The 10,482-nt window shown below is 37.0% G+C and overlaps 1 protein-coding gene across 1 annotated transcript in view; it reads left to right on the forward strand.

The window, feature by feature from the left end:
* LOC107721176 (protein kinase C delta type-like) overlaps positions 1 to 10,442 on the forward strand; it is a 14,998-nt gene extending 4,556 nt beyond the window's left edge. Inside the window, exons 2-18 of the mRNA XM_016529052.1 lie at positions 3,098 to 3,226; positions 3,610 to 3,809; positions 3,901 to 3,967; positions 5,783 to 5,942; positions 6,023 to 6,054; positions 6,291 to 6,376; positions 6,452 to 6,581; positions 6,837 to 6,937; positions 7,043 to 7,133; positions 7,210 to 7,340; positions 7,438 to 7,611; positions 8,339 to 8,430; positions 8,560 to 8,622; positions 8,731 to 8,869; positions 8,956 to 9,144; positions 9,305 to 9,433; positions 9,524 to 10,442. Coding sequence (XP_016384538.1) covers positions 3,118 to 3,226; positions 3,610 to 3,809; positions 3,901 to 3,967; positions 5,783 to 5,942; positions 6,023 to 6,054; positions 6,291 to 6,376; positions 6,452 to 6,581; positions 6,837 to 6,937; positions 7,043 to 7,133; positions 7,210 to 7,340; positions 7,438 to 7,611; positions 8,339 to 8,430; positions 8,560 to 8,622; positions 8,731 to 8,869; positions 8,956 to 9,144; positions 9,305 to 9,433; positions 9,524 to 9,682 — 2,052 coding nt within the window. The 5' untranslated portion in view covers positions 3,098 to 3,117 and the 3' untranslated portion in view covers positions 9,683 to 10,442. The remainder of the gene's footprint in view (positions 1 to 3,097; positions 3,227 to 3,609; positions 3,810 to 3,900; positions 3,968 to 5,782; positions 5,943 to 6,022; positions 6,055 to 6,290; positions 6,377 to 6,451; positions 6,582 to 6,836; positions 6,938 to 7,042; positions 7,134 to 7,209; positions 7,341 to 7,437; positions 7,612 to 8,338; positions 8,431 to 8,559; positions 8,623 to 8,730; positions 8,870 to 8,955; positions 9,145 to 9,304; positions 9,434 to 9,523) is intronic.
* Positions 10,443 to 10,482: the final 40 nt, after the last annotated feature.

Here is a 10,482-nt window from a genome sequence, read left to right on the forward strand (position 1 = left end):
TGTTGAAATTAAGTGTTATTTTATGTGTTTTTTAGTGAAGGGAAAGACCTGTTAGTGTTTAATGCTGTTATGTTTGACATTTAAGAGAGTTTCTGTAATGTTTAAGTTTTTGTGGTTACCATAGTGCTGAAGAGTAGACCACATGAAGGTAAACACTACATTGACTCCATTAGCAACTCAATTAGCAATGCCAGTGACAAGTAACCGCTTACTTGTTCATTAAATACACATGCTAAATAAGTTACATTTAGCCAGAGCCGGACAGTAACTAAGTACATTTACTTGAGTATTGTACTTAAAGGGGTCATATGATGTTTTTTTTAAAGATCATTATTTTGTGTATTTGGTGTAACAGAATATGTTGACATGCTTTAATGTTCAAAAAACCCATTATTTTTCAAATACTGTACATTATTGTAGGTCCTCTATGCCCCGCCTCTCTCAAACGCTTCGTTTTCTACAAAGCCCCCTCCTTTGACAAGCGCAGTCTGCTCTGATTGGCCAACTGACCCAGTGCATTGTGATTGGCCAATCAGAGCAGACTGCTCTGATTGGCCAGCTGACCCAATGCATTGTGATTGGCCGAACACCGCAAGCACTCGTCGGAAATGTAACGCCCCTTACCATAATCACGAGCATATTGTGGTATATTAGACACAATATTGTCTGATTTTGCTAAATTGTGTATGTGAAAATATTACCTATAAAGCCACAGAAGAACTGTTGTGCGTCTCCTAATAAAACACAAAAGGTGTTTGACTGAAGCAGCACTGCACAGACCATTCTGTGTGTGACATCAAAGTACAGCGAGAGCGATTAGACAGCATTTTATAATTTTTGTTTTGATGTCAAATAAGTCTTGCTGTTTTGCTTTTTTGTTAAAGCAGTGTTGCTATTGTAAAGCTGTGAATTATACATCAGTTGTGTTGATGTGTGAGATCACTACCATGTTGTTTTTTTGGGGAGTGGGTAGGGGTATTAACATATTTATATATATATTTTACATTATTTTTTTGTCAACTCACTCGTTTCATTTCTAAAGGTTTATAACATTCTAAAAGCTCTTAATTCCAAAGAGACTGCAAGCTAGTCAGTGTATTCAGTAGGTGTAATGTATTGTAAGTTGCTTCAGAGGTATTGCAAGTATTACGTACAACAATAAAAAATATGTGCATTGACATAAAAAAGGAAATTTACTTTTGGTACTTAAGTACTTTTAAAAGCAAGTACTTCTGTACTTTTACTTAAGTAAAAAGCTGTCTTTACAACTTTTACTTGTAATGGAGTAATATTTGACCAGCAGTATCTGTACTTTCACTCAAGTAATGGAGTTGAGTACTTTGTCCGCCTCTGCATTTAGCATGTGCTATGATAGCTGTGGGTTTGAATTGAAAAAAAGATAATATAAATTGGTTCCAGGCCCACAAATCCATTAGTTGGAGCAAATTATTTTTTTTGAGTAATTAACTTAAAAATACTTGTTCGTTTCAAATTAAGTTCTTCTAACTCAGTGTTTTTTGTTGGTTGAACTTAATTTCATTAGAAGTTGTCATAACTAATTGATGCATAAAATAATTGATGCAAACTGTTTTTTTTGTTGTTGTTTTTTTGAGCTAACATAAATTTTTTAGTGTACTTTAACCAATAACATTTTAGGTTAACCACACTTTTACACACAGACAACTTACACTAAATGTGTCACATAATATGAAATTTAAATATTTGGAAATGGATTTTGATATAGAACATGTAGCTAGGGATGTAACGATTAACCGCGAGCCGGTTGAAAATCTATTCAAATATGTGAAGATTCAAATCGGTTGAGATGCCAAACAAATCGCGTTACAATTAGAAGTTTATATGAATGTATCTCTGAAGGGAACTTACTATCTTTAGAAAGGTTTACGTGTTTTTTTCTTTTCATCTTGCTTCTGAACAATGCATATTAAAGTAGTATTCATAAGCGCTGCTCTGCTTTGTTTACAGCGGTAACCCAGGAAACACTGTATCATTGCTGTTCATAAGCGCCACCTGCTGGCAGAGAGTGAATCTGCGTCTCATTCAGCTCGTCTGCTGTTTCGTTCAGATATGTTTTATGTAGTATAGTTTCACAAAACTAAAGTCAGACCATTCTGTTTTTGCTTCAAATTTCAAAATAATACAGTCTAATTTAGATTAAAAACTGCTCATGCTGCATGTATGCTGCATCTTTGTTTGGATTATGAATAAAATCCGGTGGTTGCCTCTAATTTTAAATGGAAAGAGCACAGACAAAGCCTTAGTTTGTTCATATTAAGAGATTTCTTTTATTTGTGTAACTTACTTGTTTGATTTGGGGTTTGTTTTAAAATTTCTATTTAGTTTTGTTATATTTCAATTTCACAAAGAAACGTGCAGCAATAGCCTAATAAAAGACACCTTTTCATTTACTGTATAATGTCTTCAATCTCATTTTGTTAAAAATCGTGAGAAAATCGAATTGTGAAATCAAAATCGTGAATCGAATCATGAGTTGAGTGAATCGTTACATCCCTATGTAGAACATAACTGTGATCTTCAGAAATCAAAACTTCTACTTCATTCCTAAAACACCTTCTGATGTTCTGATGCCTGCATTAACAAGTCATTGTCTCTTTGGTACATAGAAACTTCCACCCATTCAGTGTGAGGTAATAAGAAGGAAGTATTATACTTTTAATTCTAAACACTGGAAATACTAATGAGAAGAGTTCAATTGTGATGGTGCATAGTACCTGCCAGTTTACATACCTTTTTGAAGAATCACAGTGTTAGAAACTGCAGCTCAAGTATTTTTATTTCACGGTCACTGGTCATGTCAGTCTGATAATTTCAGCAAGACTAAACAATTTCCTCTGCAGGTACATGCGCTAGCATGAACAAAGTATAGGTTCCTATTTATGACTAAATATAATTATGATAAAATGACCTTATTAGTTCTAAACTGAAAATAAAGCATTTAAAAATGTTTTTTCTTTATTGCTATATGCAGTAATGCGGATGTTTTTCTGCTTTACTCAACATATCACAGAACACATCAGTAAAGTCATAAGAATTTTGCTTGTCTATCTTTTTTTAGGTTGTGTCTGAGGGGTTGCCATGGCCCCTTTCCTGAGGATTACGTTTAATGCCTATGATCTTGGCACATTCTCGCCAATGGCTGAGGCGCCATTCTGTGCCGTCAAAATGAAAGAAGCTCTCAGTACTGGTGAGTAAATGTGTCTATGTGTGTGTGTGTGTGTGTGTGTGTAATGGGTTTCAATTGCATGGCTATGTTTGGAATGCCATACTGCCATGCTTCTTGTGCTGTTTTTGCAGTATACTGTATGTACACAGAACAACATGCAAATCCTCCATCTGCATAGAACTGGATTACGTGCTTCATTTTGCCAAATGAATAGTTTAGAATGGAGTACATTGCACAGAATTTAGTTTCCCACAGTGTAGTGCACCTTTACTTGACCTTAATTTCAATGTGACTAAAAGCATTATCATTTGTCACGTTTAATATAATTTTTCTAGCTGATTAATGTATCAAATCTGGCAAGACTTAACTTAGTTAAATCAAAAATGTCCCCCTTTCCTTTTAAGAACGAGGAAAAACATTGATCCAGAAGAAGCCCACCATGTATCCTGCTTGGCGATCCACATTTGATGCACATATTTATGAGGGACGTGTCATACAAATCCTACTCATGAGAACCGCAGAGGAACCTTTAGCAGAAGTTACTGTGGGTGTGTCTGTGTTGGCAGAAAGATGCAAGAAGGCAAATGGACGTGCAGAGTTTTGGGTATGTGATGACATGGTTATGTGTGTACATTTGTATGAGTGTCAGTGTTTGCACTTTTACAGGTAATGTTATAGTCTTGCTTCATTTTCAGGTTGATTTGCAGCCTTCAGGGAAGGTTATGATGTCTGTACAGTTCTTTATGGAAGATTCAGATACAGGTAAGACTCGATCATACTCTCACTTAAACACTCTTTCTCTCTTACTGTACAGTGATTTAATGTTCACAGGAAGGGTTTTTCCAAAACAGAGCTAAAAGACTCATTAACTTGAGACTGGATTGCCACTCTCATAAAAATGTCATTTCCATAAAAACTGGTAGATTTAAAGACAGTTATTCATATTATGCACAACCAGTTTAGTATATCCACCTTAAGTTAGTGTCAATTATGGGACACCTCCCATAATTTTTACCTCAGTGCCACCCTTGAGCTCCTTCTCAATAGACATTTCAACCCCTGCTTGAATCTAACCTATTGCCATTAGCAGTGGGAGGGGTCATTCTTATCTGATCATATGTATGGGTGTGTGTGAATCCATTTGGACTCTCTTTAAAGTTCTGTGCACAGGAATGTCTCCGTTGAACATGTCAGAACAGCTTGTCCCTGCATTACACTGTCAAACATTCTGTCTATCTCTTCTTTTCCGTTTCATTGTTTTTAGAATTTAAAATGTTCAACTGCAGATTTGCAAAATGATGTGTAAAATTAGATTAATATTCAAAAGTTTGGGGATGGAAAGGAAAAAAATTTTTTTTTAAAGGGGTCATATGATGCGATTTCAATTTTTCCTTTCTCTTTGGAGTGTTACAAGCTCTTGGTGCATAAAGAAGATCTGTAAAGTTGCAAAGACTAAAGTCTCAAATCCGAAGAGATATTGTTTATAAAAGTTAAGAGTCAACCACGCCTACCTAAAACGGCTCGTTCTAACACACCCCACATGTCTACGTCACGATGTGAGAAGATTTGCATAACGCCGCCCAAACGTTCACGCAAAGAAAGAAGGCGTAACTTATTCTCGCTGTATTATTGTTGCTGCCGCCGCCGCCATGTTGTGGAGATGCTGTGTGTTTCGTTATGAAATTCTTCGATCACAAATGCAGACATGGTTTTATGTTTACACGGCGCGGTGCAACGCAACGTGTAAAAAGACAGTATAAGTCATTATAATCAGTAATTATGTCCCCATTGGATGCAACGGATGCCTCGTTTATAATGGGTTTTAATGTTTTTGTCTCTTTGCTCCGGCCGGGACATGGCATCACAATATGGTAAGGGGCGTAACATTTCTGTCACACGCTTGAGGTATTCGGCCAATCATAACGCACTGGATAGCTGGCCAATCACAGCACACCTCGCTTTTCAGACCGATGAGCTTTGTAAAAATCGACGCCTTTCAGAAAGGCGGGGCATAGAGGAGAAACAATAATGTACAGTATGTGGAAAATAATGTGTTTTTTTAACCTTAAACCGCATAAACACATTTCATTACACCACTTTTGATTTAATGCATACTTGCTGAATAAAAGAATTCCTTTTAAAAAATCTTACTGGCCCCAAACATTTGAACGGTAGTGTATTTTCAGTGCTAGCTTATTTGTGGGTTGATTGAAAAACTAGTCAGTTAATCAGACTTAAAGAAGCCCTGTACAGTATATTTAGGCTGGTTGTGGATTCTCTTGAGCCCATTCAGGTGTGTTTTTTTGGGGACGTTTACATGAGATGCTTGTTCAAAACAGCTAGACAAAATGTAATGCAGTGGAACAAAATGTATGCGATTTAAAAAGTTGGTCAAAAAATTAATCAAGAAATAAAAAATGCATAATATTTGCTATATGTATATAAAATTATTATTAATTAAATTATAATTCATTGTTTTCAGGACATAAAAATTTCATTTAATCACTGTCAAAAAGTTTCCTGTTATCAACTTGATTCTTCTTCCATCCTGTTTTGTTTTTTCTCTTTATCTCTCAGACTGTCGTCAGTCAGTAGTGTCGGAAGAGGAGGCACCAACTCTCAATCGCCGTCGAGGAGCAATTAAACAGGCAAAGATTCACTTCATCAAAAACCATGAGTTCATTGCCACCTTCTTCAGACAGCCCACCTTCTGCTCTGTCTGCAGAGATTTTGTTTGGTCAGTCCTGATTGTTCAGTTATAAGATGTAAGAACTTCATAACTCAGACGTACTTATAATTTTGTCTTTTGCTGCCCAGGGGTCTTAACAAGCAAGGTTACAAGTGTAGACGTAAGTATATTTTGCTGTTGTTATCCTAAATACTTCTCCACATATGTCCGCAGTTTGTTTTAGTAGGAATGTGCCCTAAATGGGGGAATACATGAATAGATTGCTTCCCAATCAGTGTTTAACTTGTATGAATGTTTTAAATGTTTTATTCGGAATATAGCAACACTGTGAAAACACATCCTGTCCCAATGCCTGAACCCCCCTTAAAAATGTTTTTTTTTCTTCTTCTCCACCAGAATGCAATGCAGCCATCCACAAGAAGTGTATTGATAAAATTATTGGAAGGTGCACGGGCACTGCAGCCAATAGTCGAGACACTATGGTATGTTTTGTATTAAACTATTTTGTATTTTATTTTATTGTGCCATGGTTATTTAAAGTTTTTGTGTGCCTACAGTTTCAGAAGGAACGTTTTAAGATTGACATGCCACATCGCTTTAAGACCTACAACTACATGAGCCCCACCTTTTGTGACCATTGCGGTAGTCTGCTGTGGGGCCTTGTCAAACAGGGCCTCAAATGTGAGGGTGTGTATACTGTGTGTGGATGAGGATGTGTATGTATTGAAAAGGCCCCAAATTAACTGCTAGCCATTATTTGTTTACATTGTGGTTTCAAACATTTTAATATTTAGAAATACTTAAAATTACCAGCCCACTAGTCAGTAACTTTATAAATTGGCTAGTTATAATTACTTGGAAAAAAAGGCACTTTTTGTTATTTGGTGCTAGTCCTAATGTTGGACCCTGATTATCTGTTTGCAATCGTCTCTTCTCTTTCAGACTGCTCCATGAATGTCCATCATAAGTGCCAGACTAAAGTGGCCAACCTGTGTGGCATCAACCAGAAACTACTGGCAGAGGCTCTTACCCAAGTCTCAAGTGTAAATATTAATGTTTGCACAAGGTTGCACAAAGTTATGAGACACTTAATGTACTCTATTTCAACACATTATGTTTTGAAGTTGTGTATGTTTTTGTTGTCACAGAAATCCACCAAGCGACCTGAAAGCAACTCACAGAGCAACTCACAGGATCTTGGTGTTTACCAGGATTTTAATAAAAGTCCTGATGTTAATGGTAAGTATGATTGATGGTAACTAATTGTGAGAATTAAAAATATGATTCTGATTTGACAGCAATTTTTATATTGTAGATGGGGCTCCTTATGGTCATCTGTGGGAGGGTTCGAGTCCTCATCCCCCCTCTCGAATCACCCACCAAACACGTATCACTACTGAGCTTTTCATTTTCCATAAAGTCCTGGGTAAGGGAAGCTTTGGCAAGGTAACACACAACTTCTCTCTCCCTCAAACACACATTCATATACACTTGTGCTCAGGGTCACACACACAACACACATTCATCATCTTCCTGTTGTCAGGTGCTGTTGGCTGAACTAAAGGGCACTGGTGAATGGTTTGCAGTGAAGGCATTGAAGAAAGATGTGGTGTTGATGGATGATGATGTAGAGTGCACCATGGTAGAAAAACGAGTGCTGGCTCTCGCCTGGGAAAATCCGTTTCTTACACACATCTACTCCACTTTTCAGACCAAGGTACACCACAGACATTTACACAAAAAACAGCCACAAAATAGTAACACACACAGTTGTATGTATGCAATTGTGCCTGTCACATTTATTAAATTATCATTGAGCCATTTAAAAAATGTAATTCTGTTTCTCATTATAATTCCAATTTTCTACTTCAAACATTCTCATTCAAATAAGGCCCTTTTATACTAGACAGATCAAGAAATGTGTTTATTATTATTATTATTATTATTATTAAGACAGCATGGATGTAGTTTCAAAGCTAAACACAACTACATGTTGATCTTAGCTCAATAAAATAGGACAGAACATTAATATGAGATTTTCCAAGGAATTATCAGTTGTGGCCCAGTGGTCTATGCTCATGATGTATGTAGGTGACCTGAATTCAATTCCTGACTCATGTGAAGTGACGTGTGACCCATACTCGGAATTTGTGCTCTGCATTTAACCCATCCAAGTGCACACACACAGTAGTGAACACACACACCCGGAGCAGTGGGCAGCCATATTGCTGCGGCGCCCGGGGATCAGTTGGGGTTTCTTTGCTTTGCTCAAGGGTCTCACCTCAGTCGTGGTATTGAGGGTGGAAAAGAGCGCTGGTTATTCACTCCCCCCACTGCCGTCTAAATCTTAGCAACAGTGCCAAACAATATGTTAATGGAGAATGTCATTAACGGTTATTAATTGTTAGCATTAAAAATCACATTAATTTGTTTATCTTTAACAGGAGCACTTATTCTTTGTGATGGAGTATCTGAATGGAGGAGACTTGATGTTTCATATACAGGAAAAGGGGCGTTTTGATCTGTACAGAGCCACGTATGTCACACATACGCATATAAAATAGTTTCAATAATATAAAAATATAGTTGAACCCTTGATTTAATGGGCATATGTGGCATATAGATGGCACCAAAGTAATTGTTCTGAATGGAATTCTTCTGCCAGGTTCTATGCAGCCGAAATAGTGTGTGGCCTGCAGTTTCTCCATTCCAAAGGCATTATTTACAGGTACACAACTGTTTCACCATTGTTTTGTTGTATTTGTTAATTACTCCACTCAGAATTCATAGATAGGCTTTCTGAATTATTTTCACTGTTGCTCTCTCCTTTTGCCAGGGATCTCAAGCTGGATAATGTGATGTTAGATGGAGAAGGCCATATAAAAATAGCTGATTTTGGAATGTGTAAGGAGAATGTGTTTGGGGACAATCGGGCCACAACCTTCTGTGGAACTCCAGATTATATCGCTCCTGAGGTATGAAACACACTTTGATGTTGGTTCACTCTCAGGCCGTAATGTCCTGGTATTGACCCGATGTGTTTGTGTGTGGGAAATCACAGATACTGTTGGGTCAGCAGTACTCATTCTCAGTAGACTGGTGGTCGTTTGGTGTGTTGGTGTATGAGATGCTGATTGGTCAGTCTCCTTTCCATGGTGACGATGAGGATGAGCTGTTTGTATCGATCCGAATGGACACGCCTCATTATCCCCGCTGGATCACAGTGGATACTGGAGACATGCTAGAAAGGGTACACATGCACAAATACACATTTAAAAACACAACACAAATGAAATGTCTACAATTACACTTTATATGTATATATATATATGTGTGTGTGTGTGTGTGTATATATAAATATATATATATATATATATATTTATTTTTTTGTTTGTTACATCTGTACACAGCTGTTTGAGCGTGACCCATCATGCCGTTTAGGGATTGTGGGTAATATACGAGGCCACCTATTCTTCAAGACTGTCAACTGGTCTGCTTTAGAAAGGAGAGAAGTTGAGCCCCCCTTCAAACCAAAAGTGGTATGTTTTCCCTCTCGCATCTTATTATCTTCTTTTTTGTCTTTGTTTCCTCATTATTTTTTACTTTTTTTATTTTATATTTAATTGCAGAAAGCTCCAAATGACTGCAGTAACTTTGACCGGGAGTTTTTGAGTGAGAAACCCCGTCTTTCGCACTGCGAGAAAGGCCTTATTGATTCCATGGACCAGAGAGCTTTTGCTGGGTTCTCGTTCATTAACCCAAGAATGGAGCATCTTCTACAAAAGTGACACACTTACAATGTAGTCAAAAAGAAAAAGATCTATTATGTTCATGTGATTGTAGTATTGAGCCAGTTTATTGCTCCAACCAAACCAACCATGTGCACTCTCCCAGCTCTTCCTTTAAAAGGACTGAACTCTAACCTAAGACACGACAGGCCCTTTGTAACCTAACATATAGTTTGAGCCTCCTCATGGTGCATCAGTGAGATTGCAGTCTTGTTGCATTTTAGGGTCCCCCAATCTCAATGCAATTTTTAACTTGTCCTCTCAAAGTTAGGGTGTCTAAAAATAACTTTGCTGGGTTAGTACAAACTTGACAGTTGAATGCAGGGAGTGCTGTTAGTTTTGTTTGGGAAAAGAGCAATTCAAAGAAGTGTACAAAAACAAATTAGGTAAGATATTATATACAAGTATTGTTTAAATCAATATTTGCATGCTACAGTCATGGATTATATTGTGCATTTCTGCTGTGATGTGGGTAATTATGTTTAAACAAAGGATTGACCTGAATTTGTGTTGAATGTGTGCTTTGTAAGTGTTGTATATATTGTATTTTAAATAGTTTGAAAACAATGTGTATATCTGGTACAGAAACATAGCTATCTTTAGCTCAGAGAGTCATCTGTTTGTGTGTGTTTTAGTGTGTATATTGTTGCATTTTAAGGTGTTTTTTTAATAAAATGTACTTAAGAGTCCACATGATCAAATGCCATACATGGCTCCGTCTTACAATGAGAAACTTAACATGGTCCAATAAACATTTTGATGGTGAAAAAAAACTGACTTGGACTAAGATTTATTTTTAT

The sequence above is a fragment of the Sinocyclocheilus rhinocerous genome, unplaced genomic scaffold, assembly GCF_001515625.1.
Source record: "Sinocyclocheilus rhinocerous isolate Xijiao unplaced genomic scaffold, SAMN03320098_v1.1 scaffold2106, whole genome shotgun sequence".
NCBI classification, from domain to species: Eukaryota; Metazoa; Chordata; class Actinopteri; order Cypriniformes; family Cyprinidae; genus Sinocyclocheilus; species Sinocyclocheilus rhinocerous.